We start from the raw sequence: 22,075 nt of genomic DNA, 5'->3' as shown, positions 1-22,075 counted from the left end.
ACGAGCACCTAACTTAGCGCGCTGTTTATAGAATATGGACCATTAAGGCCCTCTTTTCCTAAGGTGCGCTAACGTGATCTAAAAAGCTTAGCGCACCTTGGTAAAAGAGGGGGTAAGTCTACAATATCAGATAGATATCGATAAGCAGAATGCACTAGCTCAGTGGTTCCCAAACCCTGTCCTGGGGGACCCCCCAGCCAGTCGGGTTTTCAAGATATCCCTAATGCATATGCATGAGAGAGATTTGCATACCTGTCACTTCCATTATATGCAAATCTCTCTCATGCATATGCATTAGGGATATCTTGAAAACCGACTGGCTGGGGGGTCCCCCAGGACAGGGTTTGGGAACCACTGAGCTAGTGCATTCTGCTTATCGATATCTATCTGATATTGTAGACTTACCCCCTCTTTTACCAAGGTGCGCTAAGCTTTTTAGATCACGTTAGCGCGCCTTTGTAGAAGAGGGCCTAAGTCCTGTCTATGCTGCCAAAATCGGCGATGCTAAAATTAGCGTTAATCGCCATTCTATAAATGGCGTTCAAGAGTCGGGCCCTCTCTGTAGATCAGTTCTTCGTGCCAGGATCTGCATCCAATGCTGGGCATGAGGAATTTACACCAGCTAAACTCGGGGGTAAATCCCTGCAACTAAATGAGGTGCAGATCCCTCCTATTCTGTAATCCTGCATGCAGATTTCAAGAAAGTCCCGCCCATGCCATGGCCACACCCCCTTTTCAAAGCTACACTGAAATTTTATGTGCGAATCCTGGCACCTAAAGATGCACATGTCAATTTAAATGAAGGTCAATTAGTTCAATAATTGATCCTTAGCATTCAGTTATTGGTGCTAATTAACACTCAGCAATTAAACTGTGCATGCAAATTGGGTGCACACCCAAATCTGCATATGCACTTTTTAGAATCATATATAGAATTAGGATGTAAATGTGCATTAGAACTTATTTATTTAATTTTCTCTACTGTTCTCCCTGGGGAGCTCAGAATGGTTTACATGAATTTATTCAGGTACTCAAGCATTTTTCCCTCTCACAATCTATCTAATGTACCTGGGGCAATGGGGGGATTAAGTGACTCGCCCAGGGTCACAAGGAGCAGTGTGGGATTTGAACCCACAACCTCAGGGTGCTGAGGCTGTAGCTTTAACCACTGCACCACTCTAGAAATCAAAATGTAGCAAAAGTGAGCCAAGTCTAGGACAATCAAGCCATTGTGACATCACTAATGAGGCTGGCTCTTATTGGTGGAATGAGGCATTATGATGTCACAATACCAGCTCTGGTTATCAGAGGCTGAAGCTCTTCACACTATTTATTCGATTTTCTATATTGCTCTCCCAGGGGAGCTCACAGTCGTTTGCATGAACTTATTCAGGTACTCAAAAAACTTTTCCTATCTGTCTTGGTGGGCTCAAAAAAAACAAAAGGAATTGACCCCAAAATATCCACAAAGAAGAAAATCCAGAGAAAATCAAAAAAACTCTATGGAGTGACGATGTTCCTAAATGGACTTTATTTGAAAGTGTCAATGTTCCAAAGGTACACTGAAATCATCCACATAAAATAGTTCCATCCACATAAAAATAAATCATCCACATAAGAGCCTTAAAGGACCTAGTCCGCTAGGGATATAGGACCCAACACACTCCGCGTTTCGACAAAAAGTCTTCTTCAGGGGTCCCTAGGGGTCCTATAAAGGTGAGTACGTGTCTCACTTCCGGCTCACCACACAATTGTTTCCCACATACTCACCTTTATAGGACCCCTCAGGGACCCCTGAAGAAGACTTTTTGTCGAAACGCGGACCGTGTTGGGTCCTGTATCCCTAGCGGACTAGGTCCTTTAAGGCTCTTATGTGGATGGAATTATTTTATGTGGATGATTTCAGTGTACCTTTGGAACTTTGATACTTTCAAATAAAGTCCATTTGGGAACATCGTCACTCCACAGAGTTTTTTTGGTTTTCTTTGGTGGGCTCAAAAACCAAAACGCTGTGGAGAAGATGTCCAAGATGCCTGCCTCTTGGACATCTTCTCCACAGCGTTTTGGTTGCTCTTTGATTCTGTGGAGTATCAAGGGCCAATTTCTGTTTGTTTGTGTCTTGTTGGACTCACAATCTATCTAAGGTACCTGGGGCAGTGGAGGATCATGTGAGTTGCCCAGGGTCACAAGGAGCAGCACAGGGTTTGAACCCACAGTGTCAGGGTGTTGAGGCTGTAACTTTAACCACTGCACCACACTCTCCCCTTTAGTAAGAGGGCCCCTAAATAATGAGATCTACTTGCACAATGCAAATCTTGTGCAATCCTGCTTTCCTCAGTCATAAATTTCAAGCCGCAGAGTAGGTGTCAAATACAATCCTTTACAGCTTGGGAAGGGGCGCAGCATGTCCTTTGCCAAATATTGACATTTAAAAATCTCTCTCTGCTAATGCAAAATACCAGGTCAATGTCCAGTGGTGGCATTCAGAAGCGCAGCTTGATCCTAGCACAGACTTGGGGGTCCTTTTACGAAGGCGCGCTAGGGCCTTAATGCGTGTGCTAAGATCCCACGCGTGCTAGCAGCTCCCGCCTCCTCTGGAGCAGGCGGTAGATTTCCAGCTAGCACGTGCTAATCGGGTGCATGCGCTGTCCTTTGACCAAGCTGTGGTAAACGCTAAGGCATCCTGCGCTATGTTCTGGGGGCAGTGTGCGCACACTGCAAGGTAAAAAAATATTTTTAATCACATGACTGGGGCGGAGAGTCCACATGTCTGCGGCAGTCAGTTATCGCCTACAAACAGGCAATGATAATGGCTCGTGCGCTACACATCTCCCTCGTTATTCGCGGGGGATAGGGGCAGAGCCGGACCGCGAATAGGGAAATACCGCGAATATCCGGCTCTGACCCACCCCCGTCTTCCCCCCGCCTTCCCCCGGCATCCCGGCCTTACCTGGTGGTCTATCGAGCTTTGGGGCAGGAGCGATCTTCCTACACCTCTGCCCCGTACAGATCGCCCATAGGAAATGACTGCCCTGAGTTCCCGTAGTCTCTCGAGACTACGGCGGGAGCTCAAGGCAGCCATTTCCTATTGGTGATCTATACGGGTAGGAGCGTAGGAAGATCGCTCCTGCCCCGAAATCCTGCTAGACCACCAGGTAAGGCCGGGATGCCGGGTGGAAGGCAAAAAATATGAGGGTTTTCCCCCCCTCCCCCCCAAAAAAAAATCGTGATTATGTGAAATCGCGAGTGCGGAAACCGCGAATGGGGAGGGCGAAGTGTAACCTTTTTTAATGGCCGTGCACCAATGGCAACATTAGCGGGTGACTATTAATATATAATTTACTGCTGTACTAAAAATGACCTTAGCGTGCGGGAAAAAACCGCATAGGGGTGCTTTAAGGCCACTTTTTAGTAGGGCTGCCTCTCGAGAAAAGATTTTAATCGCTATTAATCATGCGTCTTAAAGGCGGGTTGTTTGTAAATAAATAACATACCTTTAATCTTGCGACTACTATAAATTTTTATCAAAACCCAGCCTCAAAAAAAAAAAAAAAATTAAAGAATGAAAGTAATGAAAAGATAAGAAATACAAAATAGAAATTGGGAAATTACAAATGACAGTTCCTATGGCTTTTGTGCATTAGCCGTAGGAGAATCACTAAGCGGCTTTGTAAAAGAGCCCTAAAAACTCTAATACAGCATGCAGAATAGCTAAAATCAGCCTTACAGTTATCACAGCCTACTTCAGAAAAGCAAGCCTATTTTTTTAAACTCTGCTTCATAAAAGGGCCTCTTACTGAGATATAGCAGTTCCTTGATTCAACCAACAAACTTCTCCTAGAGTTCTGAACAATGATATTAAAAAGACGTCTGTTCTATAAAAAGCAAACTGAATTTACACTAGAAATAAATACAAAAACGTTCGGGAAAGACATGGAATTATAGACAAAGGGAACAGTTCCTTCATATAACTGAAACCTCTAAGCAGGAAGAACTGAACCAAATTACACATTAAAAAGATAACTTTTCTCTCTTTATTTTCAAGCACATTTTGCAAGACACTAAAGCAGGGGTGTCCAACCTGCGGCCCCGTGAAGTATTTTGTGCGGCCCCGGTCGAGGGCGATGCAGTGTTTTCCTCTGCTGCCCCCTGGTGTTTACCGTCTTGCCGGCTCCCTCCTCTGTCGTGCTGCAGCGGTTGCGCAGCCCCAGAAACATTTTTTTCGGCCAATGTGGCCCAGGGAAGCCAAAAGGTTGGACACCCCTGCTGTAAAGTTACCTGATGTTACCATCGGCTGTATTAACATGAAATTATAACTGACATGATTTAAAAAAAGAGGCTGAGGAAACGGGATCTGTTCTTTACAAGAAGGACTATGTTTGTTCCCAATAGGAAAAGCATTGGAAGTATTTCTCATTTCATCTTGTGTTTACAGATTGCCTTTCCCCCAAATCTTAAGGCCTCGGTTCACTTTAAGCAACGCTTGAGAACCTGGTGAAGGTTTCTGTCGGGAGGCCACAGCAGATCGAGGCCCGCATCCAGTCTTCTCCGTTATGTAAACACTTTGCAGCATTCTCCTCTGTGCCATCAGGAGCTTTGGACTGAAAGTCAGATTTGGTCACTGAAGTGAATGTTCCCCTTGTTGGAAGTCCTGCGGACAGAGGGCTGCGTTCTCCTGCGGCTCACGTCCTCCTCCTCTTCACAGAGCTGGTGGTCTGGGAGATTCTGAAAGCGTGAGCCATTGTTTTGCAAGTTGAAAGTAATGTTGTTCCTCTCGGCGAAGAAAGGACCTTCAAAATAAAGCGCGAAAGGTAAGTGGCCATTTTCATACTGAAACAAAATGGTTCTTTGCTGAAACCTTTATGTTCTGACGTTGTCTATAAACCAAAAAAAGGTGGAATTGTCTAGAGAAGAATGATGTGCACTAAAAAAGTGTCCACAAGCTAATCTGAAGATGTAGACATCTTTATTCTTCCAATATCATCGTGGTACAATCAATGATTCAATGACTCGACACTTTCATGTTTCGGCCAACAGGCCGGCCTCAGGAGTCTTAAGAATCGCAAAGCAAAAAATAAATTTGCTGGCAAAACACACGGACGCTGCCAATATTCAAAAAAGAAATCTGAAAGAAACGCGTTGAATAGTTCAAATCGACCAAATTCATGGCGTCTCTCATTAATCATGAATTTGGTCGGTTTGAACTATTCAACGCGAAACGCGTTTCTCAGATTAGAGAATGACACGGTGACAAAATTCATCACCGTTCCCGTACCCGCGGATAACCACGGGAAACCATCTTCATGTCATTCTTTAAAGAAAGAGGGAAGAATCAGAGAATGAATGGCCACAACCACTGACCTGCAAGCTTTGCTCTGAAGAATGCTGGTGTAGAAGGACCGAGGTTGAAACAGACTCTACAGAATGACAGTCTCTGGTATCCAGAGCAGATATTGTGATGTCATAATGCCTCATTCCACCAGTGCCTAAGAGCCAATCACATCAGTGATGTCACAATGGCTTCATTATCCTTGGCTCACATAAGAATCAGAGAATGAATGGCCACAACCACTGACCCTCAAGCTTTGCTTTGAAGAATGCTGGTGTAGAAGGACTGAGGTCGAGATAGACACTGAAGAATGACAGTCTCTGGTATCCAGAGCAGATATTGTGATGTCATAATGCCTCATTCCACCAGTGCCTAAGAGCCAATCACATCAGTGATGTCACAATGGCTTCATTATCCTTGGCTCACATAAGAATCAGAGAATGAATGGCCACAACCACTGACCCGCAAGCTTTGCTCTGAAGAATGCCGGTGTAGAAGGACTGAGGTAAAAAATGACATGGGATTTGTTTCCCGCGGTTATCCGCGGGACGGGAACGGTGATGAATTTTGTCACCGTGTCATTCTCTATTTCAGATTTCTTTTTTGAATATTGGCAGCGTCCGTGTGTTTTGCCAGCAAATTTATTTTTTGCTTTGCGATTCTTAAGACTCCTGAGGCCGGCTTGTTGGCCGAAACATGTACGTGTCGAGTCATTGAATCATTGATTGTATCATGATGATATTGGAAGAATAAAGATGTCTACATCTACAGATTAGCTTGTGGACACTTTTTTAGTGCACATCATTCTTCTCCGGACAATTCCACCTTTTTGGTTTCTGGCATTTCATTTGTGGTTTTGTTTTTTCCCCTGTTGTGTGCTGACTTTGTCTATAACAATATCAGATGGTCTAGGGCAGGAGTGTCCAACCTTTTGGGTTCCCTGGGCCGCATTGGCTGAAAAAATTTTCTGGGGCCACACAAACGCTCTAGCAAGACAGAGGAGGGAGCTGGCAAGGGGGTAAACACCCGGGGGCAGCAGAGGAAAACACTGCATCACCCTCGACCGGAGCCGCACAAAATACTTCACGGGGCCGCAGGTTGGACACTCCTGGTCTAGGGGTTACCATACATCCAGATTTCCCGGGACATGATCTCCTTTTCGAGGACATGTCCGGGGGTCCGGATGGCTTTTCAAAACCCGGCACTTTGTACGGGTTTTGAAATTGCGACGGGCAGGAGGGCATCCACAACGCGATGATGTCACATGCGCGATATCAATTTGATAACTAAGGTCTGTTCATATAAAAAGGTTAGGGCTCTTCAGCTTGGAAAAGAGACGGCTGAGTGGAGATATGATTGAAGTCTACAAAATCCTGAGTGGAGTAGAACGGGTACAAGTGGATCGATTTTTCACTCCGTCAAAAATGACAGATTAGGGGGCACTCGATGCAGTTACAGGGAAATACTTTTAAAACCAATAGGAGGAAATATTTTTTCACTCAGAAAATAGTTAAGCTCTGGAATGTGTTGCCAGAGGATGTGGTAAGAGCGGATAGCATAGCTGGTTTTAAGAAAGGTTTGGACAAGTTCCTGGAGGAAAAGTCCATAGTCTGTTTTTGAGAAAGACATGGGGGAAGCCGCTGCTGGCCCTGGATTGGTAGCATGGAATGCTGCTACTCCTTGAGGTTCCGGAATCTTTTGTTACTCTTTGGGATTCCAGAATCTTACTATTCTTTGGATTCTGTATGGAATGTTGCTACTCCTTGAGGTTCCGGAATTTTTTGTTACTCTTTGGAATTCCAGAATCTTGCTATTTTAGGTTTCTGAATGGAATGTTGCTACTCCTTGGGGTTCAGGAATCTTTTGTTACTCTTTGGGATTCCAGAATCTTACTATTCTTTGGATTCTGTATGGAATGTTGCTACTCCTTGAGGTTCCGGAATTTTTTGTTACTCTTTGAAATTCCAGAATCTTGCTATTTTAGGATTCTGAATGGAATGTTGCTACTCCTTGGGGTTCCGGAATCTTCTGTTACTCTTTGGGATTCCAGAATCTTACTAGTCTTTGGATTCTGTATGGAATGTTGCTACTCCTTGAGGTTCCGGAATTTTTTGTTACTCTTTGAAATTCCAGAATCTTGCTATTTTAGGATTCTGAATGGAATGTTGCTACTCCTTGGGGTTCCGAAATCTTTTGTTACTCTTTGGGATTCCAGAATCTTACTATTCTTTGGATTCTGTATGGAATGTTGCTACTCCTTGAGGTTCCGGAATTTTTTGTTACTCTTTGGAATTCCAGAATCTTGCTATTTTAAGATTCTGAATGGAATGTTGCTACTCCTTGGGGTTCTGGAATCTTTTGTTACTCTTTGGAATTCTAGAATCTTGCTATTTTAGGATTCTGAATGGAATGTTGCCACTCCTTGGGTTTTGGCCAGGTACTAGGGACCTGGATTGGCCACAGTGAGGATGGGCTACTGGGCTTGATGGACCTTTGGTCTGATCCCGTAAGGCTATTCTTATGTATCAAACATTTAGAAGGGTGCTGAAAACTCATTTATTTGCTAAATTTTATAGATAAGTATTTTGTAATTTAAGTATATAATTCCCTGTGCATATATAGTGTTTACATTTGTTAACCACGTAGAACTGAGAGGTTTCGCGGTATATAAATGATTTGTTATGTTATGAATAATCATCATTAAAGTGAATGCAGGATTTGAATATGAAAAGCAATATTGTCAAAAGATACATACCATTCCCATTTTGATGGGTGAAATAATCATTGTTCACTAGCCGTGTGGAAGAATTGGTGGAACCGGTAGAGTTGCCATTGCATGTGGACTGGATGGAGGTGTTTGAGCTATTGGACATTCCTTGTTTCAGCGCCTGCTTCCGTAAACCGTTTGTGGCAGTCCGACTCCAGTCTGAAAACAAGAAACAAGATAATCCATTACTTTTTTTATTTAAAAAAAACAATTTTGATTCCGCTTCAGACCTAAGCGGATTACATCTCAAAATCTCAAAACAGTCATAATAAAATCTAACGTGCATTTGGCCAAAAGATTTCAACACAAACTTATAAAGACTTTCACAGCTTGGAACTCCTGCATCAATAATAATAAAATGCTAGAGGCGCATGCGCTCTTGAAAATTCGTGAGCGCTGGCGTCCTGAGGTGTGCTTCTGTGGCAACATTCTAAACCTCAGGGCGCGCGACTGTGCTCTCTCTCTCTCTCTCTCCTAACTTCCCGGCTCCAGCGGCGTAGGCAGCACCAGTGGTAGCAACCGAGTGGTGGACAGCAGCCCCACTCCGGCCGTTGACCCTCCACAAACCTCCCGGCTCCAGCGGCGTAGGCAGCACTATAAACACGCTGATTCACGCCCTTCTACTGCCGATTTCCTCTGCCGCGTCTCTGATGACATCATCGGAGACAGACGCAGCAGAGGAAATCGGCAGTAGAAGGCCGCAAAGCAGCGTGTTTAAAGTGCTGCCTACGCGGCTGGAGCCCCGAGGTTTGTCGGCGGTGGGAGGGTCAGGAGCAGGCCGGATGGAGCAGAACAACGGCAGTAAAAGAAGGGGGAGGGGCCGAACGGAGCAGGGAAGAGAAGGTAAGAGAAGGGAAAGGGGGGGTGGGGGAAAATGCTGCTACTGTTTCTGCACAGGAAAGGGGGGGATAGAAGGGAAATGCTGTTGCTGCTGCATAGGGAAGTGGGATGGAAATGCTGCTGCACAGGGAAATGGGGAAAAATGACAGACAGACAGGGGGAGGGAGGGAGACAGAAAGAAAGAAAGACACAGGGGCAGGGAGAGGAACAGAAAGACAGACAGAGAAAGGGGGCCAGAGAGAGAGTCAGCGGGAGAGGGAAAGGGGGCTGCTTTAGGGGGAGGGGTGTGTTTGGGGCAAACAGCTTTGCTCTGGGGGGGGAAGACAGAAGGGGCCATGGAGAGACAGGGAGAGGGAAAGGGGGCTGCTTTGGGGGGAGGGGTGTGCTGGGGGAGACAGAAGGGGCCATGGAGAGATAGGGAAAGGGGGCTGCTTTGGGGGGATGTGTGTTGGGGACCGACAGCTTTGCTCTGGGGTGGGAAGACAGAAGAGGGCCATGGAGAGACATTTGGGGGGGAGGTGGGTGCTGGGGGCAGACAGCTTTGCTCGGGGGGAGGGGGGAGATAGAAGGATACAGACAGGGGCCAAGGAGAGAGAGATAAAGAAACACAGACAGACAGACATCTATTCTAGTACCCGTTAATGTAACGGGCTTAAAGACTAGTAATACATAAATGCTTAAGCTCTCAGTACAAAGTGCCATCCGGACAGTTCTCTAAAAAGAGGACATATCTGGGTAAACACGACATCTGATACCCCTAACCTGGACACCAGGAATAAGGGAACTGGACTTACCACCAGCAACTTTGTAGTCTGCAAATGGCTGCTGGTTAGGAGGTCACCAGCAGACGGGCTCGTAGTTTTATGATTGTTAGCAATTAGTAAAGCAAATTTAGTCTTCCAAACACTGAACATACATTCCAGGAGTCCTACCAGAGTTTTCAGCCAGCCTGAATTTGCCACAGCACAGATGCCGCCTCCATTGCTTGCGAACATTTTCCTTCCCTAGACAGTAGAAAATAAAAATGAAGAACCCTAGAAAAGAAAAAAAAAACAGAACAGAGTTAGCCATGTAGAAGAAGGCCTTTCTTGGGGAAGGCTGAATCATTTCTGCGGTTCTTCCATAACACGCAGCATGAATCCAATGTCCACATTGGGATTTTGGTCTGAGCAAAGAGCATCCTGATTATTCCTGGCTGACATTAGCAAGATCCAAACAAGCAGCTCCATAAGAACATAAAAAATTGCCATACTGGGTCAGATTGATGGTTCATCTAGATCAGTTTCCTGCTTCTAACAGTGGCCAATCCAGGGCTCACAATTACCTGTTAGAATCCCAGAGAGTGGCAAGATTCCGGAATCCCAAAGAGTGGCAAGATTCCAGAATCCCAGAGAGTGGCAAGATTCCGGAATCCCAGAGAGTGGCAAGATTCCGGAATCCCAAAGAGTGGCAAGATTCCGGAATCCCAGAGAGTGGCAAGATTCCGGAATCCCAAAGAGTGGCAAGATTCCGGAATCCCGGAAAGAGTATCAAGACTCCATGCTACCAATCCCAGGGATAAGGAATGGTTTTCCCCGTATCTATCTTAATAGCAGATTATGGACTTTTCCTCCAAGAACTTGTCCAAACTTTTATTAAACCCATATACACTAACCGCTGTTACCACATCCTCTGGCAATGAGTCCAGAACTTAACTATCCTTCTGCCCTTTTTTTTTTTTTTTTCAACAGCCTCCGCAGGGTCCCTTCAAACATAGGCAGCAGACCGGTGTTTGGTTTGGGGGGATTGGGAGCTCTGCCCTAGCCTCAGCTGCGGCACAGCCTGTCATCAGCTCCCGACTCCACCCCCTACCTCTTCCCAGCGTTGTACGTTAAATCTTTAGGGCAGCCGTCATGCAGTGTCTGCCCCCAGAAGTAGAATGAAGGGTTCCAGGGAAGGCTTGCTCGTTGATGCTGTGTGGCGACTGCCCTGAAGATATAATGTACAACGTCGGGAAACAGGTGGGAGGGTGGGCACCAACCACAGACCGCCAATTTTGAGGTAGGCCTCCCCCGTTCTGACGCCTATGCCTTCAAATAATATTCACTGGAAAGGAGTCATTTTATTAAACAATTTCTGTATAAAGAATTTTTACACATGGAAATGGCTCTTAAAAAATCCTGTGGAGTATACATAACGTGACCATTTATTTTTTTTCTCAAAACGGGACAGATTCCATCCGTTTGATTTCTGATTTCCTGGCCTTTTCAAATTAGGCCATTTTCTAATTGCTTGGTTTTAGTTATTTTAAGGTATAGGTTTAAGGTTGATTACTGTATGCTGCTATTTTATAATGATGTGTGTCATGTTTTGTTTTAATTATGTACGTATTGCTGTTATCTGCATAGATGTCTGATATGCAGGCTTATAAGTGTAATAAATAAAAAATAAATAAATATGGAGTCGACTTTCAGCAAGTGGGAGACAGCTGAACAGAAACTCAGGAGACATCACTGACAATACACGGAGAGATCCCTGATGCAGAATTTGAAGACTAGAGAATGACACGGGGACAAATTTTTCTTCATCCCCGCAGGAACTCATTTTCCCGTCCCTGCGAGTTCCTTTCCTGTCCCTGCCCCATTCCTGCAAGCTCCGTCTTCATCTGCACAAGCCTCAGACACTTTAAAAACATAAGTAGCAACATTCTAGAACTAAGATTGTGATGTCATAATGCCTCATTCCACCAATGCCTGAGCTCTGTCCTCATCTGCACAAGCCTCAAACACTTTCAAATCCTAAGTAGAATCATTCTAGAGCTCAGACTGTGATGTCATAATGCCTCATTCCACCAATGCCTAAGCTCCGTCCTCATCTGCACAAGCCTCAAACACTTTAAAATCCTAAGTAGCAACATTCTAGAGCTCAGACTGTGATGCCATAATGTCTCATTCCACCAATGCCTAAGCTCTGTCCTCATCTGCATAAGCCTCAAACACTTTAAAATCCTAAGTAGCAACATTCTAGAGCTCAGATTGTGATGTCATAATGCCTCATTCCACCAATGCCTGAGCTCCGTCCTCATCTGCACAAGCCTCAAACACTTTCAAATCCTAAGTGTTTGAGGCTTGTGTGGTTAAGGCAAAGCTTACAGGAATGGAAGTGGGACAGCGACAAAACTCACGGAAACAGGATGGGGAAATTGAGTTCCTGCAGGGACGGGGACAAACTTGTCCCTGTGTCATTCTCTATCAGAGACCTCATGACATCTGAAGTTGGGATGAAGCTCTCACAACATAAATCACATTTGTAAAATAATTTTTTGCTAAAAATCTTGTATTCCCTCTATTTTTGGTGTGCACCGAAGACAAAGTTGACATGTCTTTCTATCTGGATGGATAACGACGTTATGATGTGATTGTTGAGTTCTATTTGGTTCTCTCCTTCATATTTTTTTGTATCCAGGTGCATTCTTGCAATTATGATTTGTCTTTTATGAAACAGCTGTAAAATAAATATTTGGGGTTTTTTTAATTGGATGTTGACACCTTGTTATGAAACTACCTCCAAATAGGCTAAGAAATGTCCAGACTGGTTCATAGACAACGGCGCGAAAGACAAAGGCGCGCCCAGACAATTGAGCGCAGCGTGGAGGCGCAGGCCGCTCAAAATTAGTGTTTTTAGGGGCTCCGACGGGGGTTTTTGTTGGGGAACCCCCCCCCCACTTTACTTAATAGATATCGCGCCGGCGTTATGGGGGGTTTGGGGGGTTGTAACCCTCCACATTTTACTGTAAACTGAACTTTTTCCCTAAAAACAGAGAAACCCCCCACACCCCCCATTACGCCCCCACAACGCGGCGCGATGTCTATTAAGTAAAGTAGGGGGTTCCCCCCACGCCCCCCCCGTCAGAGCCCTAAAAACATTAATTTTGCGCGGCGCCCACCTCCGCGCTGCGCTCAATTGTCTGGGCGCGCCTTTGTCCTGGCGCGCTTTTCACCTGACACTGTCCAGACTTGATCACAAATGTCAGGCTTTTTACAAGGTCTGACCTCCTAGTGAATAAAGAGAGATTTTATTTCCCAGTAACTAGATAAGCTATTTCCCATTAAGCATCTTAGTATGTAATATCACTATTAATACGCATACTCTATGGCAGTGTATCGCAAACTGTGTGCCTTGAGACGCCGGCAAGGAGGAGAGGCACCAGTGCTGGCTGACTGCTTACAGGATGTGCCTCTTGCGGCGAGAGGCACATCCTGTAAGCAGTCAGCCGGTGTCTCTTCTCCTCTCTCCACACCTGCCCTCCTTCAGGATCCCCCACTGGCGAAGTGACAGGTTCAGGATCGGGGCTGGAGGGCTTCCGCGCACATGCAGAGGTTGACGTGATGACATCATGCACGCACGGGATGACATCACGCACAGCGGGATATCATCGCGTCGACATCCGCGCACTTCTGGATGCCTTCCGGCCGCGGACCGGGTTTAGCGTGCTGCGGCGCTGAAAAGTTTGCGGGACGCTGCTCTACAGCGGGGAAGAACCAAAAAAACTCACCCTGCAAGGTATTGAAGATAGCAAATAGGTACATGAAGGGAAGATTGACCGGACCCCAAGCAAAAAAGGCAAATCCCCAGGTGGTTCCCAGCAGGAACGTCAGGCCAGCCACGCTGCGGAGGTCCTGGAGACTGTTCTTCCTCTGGCCGCCCAATTGCTTCTTCTTCTTAATTCGGAAGAGCTGAATAAGAACCACTATGAACATGCTGATGTTCACCAGAAATATAAGACAGAAGTAGCCGACCACGGTGATATAGAACACGATGTTGTTATTGATCCAGCAGCTAACAAAGAACAAAATAATGATAATAATAATTTTATTTTCTTGTATGCCGCCCCACCAGCAGTTCTAGGTAGCTCACAACAGAAGAACTGAAACATTTCGGTTAAAAAATACAATTTCAAAAAACACACCTATTATAACTGCTACAGTACTCCCCCGATATTCGCGGGGCTTCTATTCTAGTAACCCCCCACGAATGCTGAAAAGCCGCGAATACGGTTTTTAGCGCGGGAGATAGGAGAGGGCACCCGGAGAGGCAGGAGAGAGCAGCCGGAGCGCCGGCGAGTGAAGGAAATTGCTCGCGGTATGCTCCGCCCGCCTCTTCCTGCACTAAAGTCGGGCCTCGCCAATCAGAAGGCTGCTTTGACACGCAGGCGGGCGGAGCATACCGCGAGCGATTTACTTCACTCGCCGGCGCTCCGGCTGCTCTCTCCTGCCGCTGCGGCTGTCCTCGCCTGCCTGGTCATTTGCGGTCAGAAAAATCCGTGAATGGCGGGGACCGCGAACAGCGAACCGCGAATGACCAGGGGAACACTGTACATCCATTAAATACATCAGATAAAAAGTGCATTTAAAATACAGAGCCTAATAAAAAAAAATACCTTCTTAAATATCAACATTATTCTTTATCAAATAGGTGAATTTTCAATAATTTCCTAAATGGTAAGATAAGAATAGGCTGGTTCTTATTGTAAATCTTAACTAAGTTATTTAGAACATTTTAAGGTAAACTGCTCTTAAACCTGTTGTAATGGGAGGTTTATAAAGTTAATAAATTTTAAAAAAATTATTTTTCTTATCTGGTATCATTACTATCAACCTGGTATTTCGTGAATTTTCTATTATTCTGAGCTCTGAATGACAAGTTACATACAAATAAAGGTCTTTTATAAAAAGCTCAGTCTCACTTCATTATTTATTTATTCCATTTTCGATATCGTTCTCCACAGGAAGCTCAGAACAATTTACATGAATTTATTCCCTCTCACTATCTAATGTACCTGGGGAAATGGGGAGATTAAGTGACTTGCCCAGGGTCACAAGGAGCAGCGTGGGTTTGAACCCACAACCTCAGGATGCTGAGACTGTAGCTTTAACCACTGCACCACTCTAGAAATTGAGATGTAGTAAAAGTGAGCTAAGTATAGGACAATCATTGTGACATCACTGATGAGGTTGGCTCTTAGGCATTGGTGGAATGAGGCATTATGATGTCACAATACCAGCTCTTATCAGAGGCTCTAGGGGAGTGGCTAAACAGCTTCTGAAACAATGTAACAGCGACATTCTTAACTGGTAACAGATTTATTTATTCAATTTTCTATACTGTTCTCTCAGGGGAGCTCAGAACGGTTTACATGAATTTATTTATTTTTCCCTCTCACAATCTATCTAATGTACCTGGGGCAATGGGGGAATTAAGTGACTTGCCCTGGGTCACAAGGAGCAGCATGGGCTTGAACCCACAACCTCAGGGTGCTGAGGTTGTAGCTATAACCACTGCGACACAATGTAGCAAAAGTGAGCCATGTATAGGATGATCAAGCCATTGTGACATCACTGATGAGGTTGGCTCTTATTGGTGGAATGAGGTATTATGATGTCACAATACTAGCTCTTATCAGAGGCTGTAGGGGAGTGGCTAAACAGCTTCTGAAACAATGTAACAGCAACATTCTTAACTGGTAACAGTTTTATTTATTCATTTAATTTTCTCTACTGTTCTCCCAGGGGAGCTCAGAATAATTTACATGAATTTATTCAGGTACTCAAGCATTTTTCCCTGTCTGTCCTAGTGGGCTCACACTCTATCTAATGTACCTGGGACAATGGAGGATTAAGTGACTTGCCCAGGCTCACAAGGTGAAGTGTGGGGTTTTGAACCCGCAACCTCGGGGTGCTGAGGCTGTAGCTTTAACCACTGTGCTGTATGGAATGAAAGTTAATTACTAGGGGCATTAATCCCCGAGGAAGTTTCTTGAGAAACATGTCATGTTGGTCTCTAGTCTTCCGAGCGCCAGTTGCATTATCTGCAGTTGAAGGACAAGCACATTTTGAAGTAAAAATAAAATGTTTTGCTGAAGTTTATCTTTAAAAAGCAAAATGAATAAGTATAATGCGATAGGAGGTTTGGACAAATTCCTGGAGAAAAAGTCCATAATCTGTTATTGAGAAAGACATGGGGGAAGCCATTGCTTGCTCTAGATCGGTAGCATGGAATGTTGCTACACCTTGGGGTTCCGGAATCTTGCTATTCTTTGGATTTTGTATGGAATGTTGCTACTCCTTGGGGTTCCGGAATCTTTTGTTACTCTTTGGGATTCTGGAATATTGCTATTCTTTGGATTCTGTATGGAATGTTGCTACACCTTGGGGTTCCGGAATCTTTGTTACTCTTTGGGATTCCGGAATCTTGCTATTCTTTGGATTCTGTATGGAATGTTGCTACTCCTTGGGGTTCCAGAATCTTTTGTTACTCTTTGGGATTCCAGAATCTTGCTGTTCTTTGAGATTCTGTATGGAATGTTGCTACTCCTTGGGGTTCCAGAATCTTTTGTTACTCTTTGGGATTCCGGAATCTTGCTATTCTTTGGATTCTGTATGGAATGTTGCTACTTCTTGGGGTTCCGGAATATTTTGTTACTCTTTGGGATTCTGGAATCTTGCTATTCTTTAGATTCTGTATGGAATGTTGCTATTCCTTGGGGTTCCGGAATCTTTTGTTACTCTTTGGGATTCCGGAATCTTGCTGTTCTTTGAGATTCTGTATGGAATGTTGCTACTCCTTGGGGTTCCGGAATCTTTTGTTACTCTTTGGGATTCCGGAATCTTGCTATTCTTTGGATTCTGTATGGAATGTTGCTAATCCTTGGGGTTCCGGTATCCTGCTATTCTTTGGATTCTGTATGGAATGTTGCTACTCCTTGGGGTTCCGGAATCTTTTGTTACTCTTTGGGATTCCGGAATCTTGCTATTCTTTGGATTCTGTATGGAATGTTGCTACTCCTTGGGGTTCCGGAATCTTGTGTTACTCTTTGGGATTCCGGAATCTTGCTATTCTTTGGATTCTGTATGGATTGTTGCTACTCCTTGGAGTTCCGGAAACTTTTGTTACTCTTTGGGATTCCGGAATCTTGCTATTCTTTGGATTCTGTATGGAATGTTGCTACTCCTTAGGGTTCCGGAATCTTTTGTTACTCATTGGGATTCCGGAATCTTGCTGTTCTTTGAGATTTTGTATGGAATGTTGCTACTCCTTGGGGTTCCGGAATCTTTTGTTACTCTTTGGGATTCTGGAATCTTGCTATTCTTTGGATTCTGTATGGAATGTTGCTACTCCTTGGGGTTCCTATATCTTGCTATTCTTTGGATTCTGTATGGAATGTTGCTACTCCTTGGGGTTCCGGAATCTTTTGTTACTCTTTGGGATTCCGGAATCTTGCTATTCTTTGGATTCTGTATGGAATGTTGCTACTCCTTGGGGTTCCGGAATCTTGTGTTACTCTTTGGGATTCCGGAATCTTGCTATTCTTTGGATTCTGTATGGATTGTTGCTACTCCTTGGGGTTCCAAAATCTTTTGTTACTCTTTGGGATTCCGGAATCTTGCTATTCTTTGGATTCTGTATGGAATGTTGCTACTCCTTAGGGTTCCGGAATCTTTTGTTACTCATTGGGATTCCGGAATCTTGCTGTTCTTTGAGATTTTGTATGGAATGTTGCTACTCCTTGGGGTTCCGGAATCTTTTGTTACTCTTTGGGATTCTGGAATCTTGCTATTCTTTGGATTCTGTATGGAATGTTGCTACTCCTTGGGGTTCCTATATCTTGCTATTCTTTGGATTCTGTATGGAATGTTGCTACTCCTTGGGGTTCCGGAATCTTTTGTTACTCTTTGGGATTCCGGAATCTTGCTATTCTTTGGATTCTGTATGGAATGTTGCTACTCCTTGGGGTTCCGGAATCTTGTGTTACTCTTTGGGATTCCGGAATCTTGCTATTCTTTGGATTCTGTATGGATTGTTGCTACTCCTTGGGGTTCCAAAATCTTTTGTTACTCTTTGGGATTCCGGAATCTTGCTATTCTTTGGATTCTGTATGGAATGTTGCTACTCCTTAGGGTTCCGGAATCTTTTGTTACTCATTGGGATTCCGGAATCTTGCTGTTCTTTGAGATTCTGTATGGAATGTTGCTACTCCTTGGGGTTCCGAAATCTTTTGTTACTCTTTGGGATTCCGGAATCTTGCTATTCTTTGGATTCTGAATGGAATGTTGCTACTCCTTGGGTTTTGGCCAGGTACTAGGGTCCTGGATTGGCCACCGTGAGAACGGGCTACTGGGCTTGATGGACCATTGGTCTGACCCAGTAAGGCTATTCTTTTTTTTTTTTTTTTTTATTTATTTATAAATTTCAAAATTTTTAACCAAAGAATCCTCTTGTTACAGTTAATCAGAGAAAATACGTACAAGAAAATTATCCATTTGCTACACAACATAATCCAGAAATTCTTAATAACATAAGTAACAAAAGTAAAAAATAATTCAATGTTGTGAATAAATTATCCTTTCTTAGACCACAATAACCTCCTAACAAAGCAAGATTTTACAGAGAAAAGGAGTTCTCAACCAATGTAACTAATTAAAAGGAAAAAGGCTTAACATGTTTCAAACCAGTCTAATAAAATGAAATTACAGCCATCACACTTAGGTAAACTTTGTAGTGTCCAAGAAGTTACAGAGCTGCTCCGGCATCAAGTAAACATATTTAGTACCAGCATATCGAATCAGACACTTACAGGGATAACTTAACAAGAAAGTAGCTCCCAATTTTATTGTTTCTTTTCTCATATTTAAAAATAACTTCCTGCGTTCCTGAGTAGATTTTGCAACATCAGGAAAAATCCATATTTTTTCTCCCAAAAAAAGATTTTGGGAGAAACGAAAAAAAGTTTTCATAATCATATTTAAGTCTTGTTCAAAGACCAATGAGACTAGGAGAGTACCACGGAACTGAATCTCTTCCTGTGAAGTTTCTAAAATCCCAGTGATATCTTTTAAATCCAATTTCTTTTAAATCCAATTCCTGTGGTTTATCCAACTGTTTGTCAGTATTATTTTCTGGTCTTCTAGGAAGATGATATATCTTATTTATAGGTGGAATCAATTCTTGAGGAATTTTAAGATTTTCTGTAAGGTATCTTTTGAAAACTTCAATTGGTGAAGAAAGAGAAAGTTTAGGAAAATTTAATACCCTTAAATTTAATCTTCTATTGAAGTTTTCCAATTGCTCTATTTTGTTCTGAATAACAGTTCTGTCCTTAACCATGTTAGCAGATATAGCTTGTAATGAAGATATTTCTTTATTTACTTGGTCAAATTTCCTTGTTGTTTCTTGCTGGTTATTTTGAACTAGATTAGATAAGTCATCAAGTTTACTCACAACTGATTTAGTAGCTGCAGCTTCGAGTCTCTGAAGCACTTTCCAAATGTTGTTCAGAGTCACTTCTGAGGAGTCGGTTCCCTCCGCTCTTTAGATCGATGTTGACTCGGTGTCCTGGGCTTGCGTGGTCACCCCCGCCGCTAGAAAGCATCGAGCTACTCAGGTTCTCAGCAATCTCGCGCTCCTCGCAGACCCTGCGCCGGGTTCGGTGGTCGTCTGGCTGCTTGGGGGGGAGAGTGATGTTTCAAATCCCATGGCTCCGGCGTCTCCATCCGTCGGTGCTGCAGCGGGTAAGTTCCCCCCCACCAAAAACGACCGGTGAGCTCGTGAGAAACCGGTCCATCTGCAATTGCCCAAGCTTGGCGGGGTCAGCTCGGAGAATGCCCTTGCGCTTACTATGAGGCATATTAGAGAATAAATTTTAAAGGAAATGTGCTAGTAGGAAATATGCGAGTAAGAAGCAAGGCAAGACGGAGCTCCAGCTCTCACAGCGTCATGCCGCCGCCGCCATCTTGCTCCCAGTAAGGCTATTCTGATGTTCTTATGATGATAAGAAGTAATGCCTAGGAATAGTTTCCTGGGTAAAGTTCTGAGCTCTGCTTTCCTCCTTTTCAGAAGAGACTCACTAACTTCCTTTTATTTGCATGTACATTGAAGAAAAGAAAGCTGCAGAGATCCTACCAGAGCAGAAAAATAATTGTTATTAAACAGCTGGGATTTAGGGCTCCTTTTACGAAGCTGCGATAGCGGCTTCAGCGCGCACGACTTTTCATCACGCGCCAACCCCCGCGCTAGCCCAAAAACTACCGTCTGCTCAAGAGGAGGCACGTTAAACCGCTAAGGCGGCTTCGAAAAAGGAGCCCTAAGTTTTATTCAAGCATCAAGTTATCAAGTATCTGGGGTTTTTTTTCTCTGTGGATTTCCTGAGGTCAATTTTCTTTGCTTTGGTTTTATTTGATATAGGCAAATCCAGATGAAACAAACACTATAGGACAGAAAATAACAAATTAAAACAGAATGGCCCTGATTCTGTATAGGACGCCTGGGAGAGGTGTCCTATGCAGAATCGGGCCTACACTAACCCCGATTCTGTTACCGGCGTCCGTGTTACAGACGCCGGTTAGAGAATCGGGTTAGATTAGACGCGGCCGCTACACTTATCGCGGCAAGGGATAAGTATAGCGGCCGTCTGTCCGATCGCTGGCAGGAGGGTGCCCAACCCCTCTTGCCGGAACGCCGCCCCCCCCCCCAAACTCCCAATCATAAGCCCATAAGCACATAAGCATTGCCTCCGCTGGGTCAGACCAGAGGTCCATCATGCCCAGCACACGCGGAGGCCCATCAGGTCCAGGACCTGTGTAGTAGTCCTCTATCCGTACTCTTCTATCCCCTTTTCTTCAGAAAGTTGCCCAATCCCTTCTTGAACCCCAATACTAACTCGAAACGCCTTCACCGGATCAGACCCCAGGTCCATCTATTTTGGCGACCCGCACACGCGGAGGCCAAGCCAGGTGCCCCCAGATGGAGACCCCGATTACCCATATCCCCCAATGTGATTTGCAAGGAGGTGTGCATCCAACTCACGCTTGAAACCCAGAATGGTGGCCTCCGTCACCACCTCCTCTGGGAAAGCATTCCAAGCGTTCACCACTCGCTGTGTGAAATAGAATTTCCTGACATTTGTCCTGAGTCTGCTGCCCCTCAGCCTCAGTCCATGACCTCTTGTCTGTGTCACTTTTGACAACGGTGTTTCTTGCTCAATTTTATCGAATCCATTCAGTAATTTATAAGTGTCAATCATATCTCCTCGCAGTCTCCTCCTCCCGAGGGTGAACAGTCCCAGTCCTTCGAGTCGTTCTTTGTAGCTCAAATTTTCCATACCTTTTACTAGCTTCGTGGCTCGCCTCTGCACCCTTTCCAGCAGGCAAGAGGGTGCCCAACCCCTCCTGCCGGAAAGCCAGACCCCCTCTGGACCCCCCCATGCTATAGGCCTCCCCCCCCATGACTCCCCTAACTTCCTCCCCAACTAACCTCCCCCCCCAACTAACCTTTAAATGTTGGTCGGCTGGACGGGTCTTGCTGCCGTCCAGCCGACAGGCCTGCCTCGTCGAAATGAGACGGGCCCGCCCCTTCCCGGCCCATCCCCGCTAAGTCTAAGGCCTGATTGGCCCAGGCTCTAGAAGCCTGGACCAATCAGGCCTGAGGCATAGCGGGTCCGCCCATCCCCACTAATCCTAAGGCCTCCCTAGGCTCCCGGAGGCGCCTTCAATACAGGCAGCCTGCCTGGGGAGCATTTTTTTAAAAAAACGTGCATCCCGATTGGTTGATTAGACAGCTGTAGGACGCCTACAGCTGCCTAAAATCGGGACGGCACTTTTCAGAATCAGGGCCAATATGTCAATTGTTTATCACAACATAGGAAAAAAATTCCAAGAGTTCGGTCCATTTATTAAGGTTACCATACACTTGAATTTCTCCCCCATTTCCAGCCCGAATCAGTTAGCACCTTATTTTATTGAGCCACCCCCTCACCAAGTACTGGTAAGTACGAATACATAGGAGAACAAGACCAAAGGTTACAGCATGGAAGCCTGCCTGAAAATAAAAAAGCATTTTCAGGCCAGTCTTGAATTTCTCATAACATTACAATCTCAGATCAAAGCGTGAAGTCAGTCCAAAGCTTGGGATCTACTGCTGTGAAATTGCCCCCCATGATTTTTAAAAAAAAGTCTTTATTGATTTTCAAACTTTGATAGTGCAATACAATTGGTAAATCAAAATACTGCATAAAACGCACTATTAACTATACAATTATTACATTAAACAGTCATTTTCTCCCATCCTCACCTTAATTATTAATACAATAATATATATGATGTGAT

General features: G+C 44.6%; 1 protein-coding gene across 2 annotated transcripts in view; it reads right to left on the bottom strand.

The window, feature by feature from the left end:
• Positions 1 to 4,148: 4,148 nt before the first annotated feature.
• Positions 4,149 to 22,075, bottom strand: part of ADGRG2 (adhesion G protein-coupled receptor G2) — a 195,135-nt gene continuing 177,208 nt past the window's right edge. For both annotated transcript variants that reach the window (XM_033949916.1, XM_033949915.1), the window contains exons 27-30: positions 13,471 to 13,754; positions 9,869 to 9,970; positions 8,085 to 8,255; positions 4,149 to 4,790 (exon numbers count right to left, since the gene is read on the bottom strand). In XM_033949916.1, coding sequence (XP_033805807.1) covers positions 4,609 to 4,790; positions 8,085 to 8,255; positions 9,869 to 9,970; positions 13,471 to 13,754 — 739 coding nt within the window. In that variant the 3' untranslated portion in view covers positions 4,149 to 4,608. The remainder of the gene's footprint in view (positions 4,791 to 8,084; positions 8,256 to 9,868; positions 9,971 to 13,470; positions 13,755 to 22,075) is intronic.

The sequence above is a fragment of the Geotrypetes seraphini genome, chromosome 6 (assembly GCF_902459505.1).
Source record: "Geotrypetes seraphini chromosome 6, aGeoSer1.1, whole genome shotgun sequence".
Classification (NCBI taxonomy): Eukaryota; Metazoa; Chordata; class Amphibia; order Gymnophiona; family Dermophiidae; genus Geotrypetes; species Geotrypetes seraphini.
Note: the sequence above shows the minus strand (reverse complement) of the source record. Positions and strands in the feature narration are given on the sequence as shown.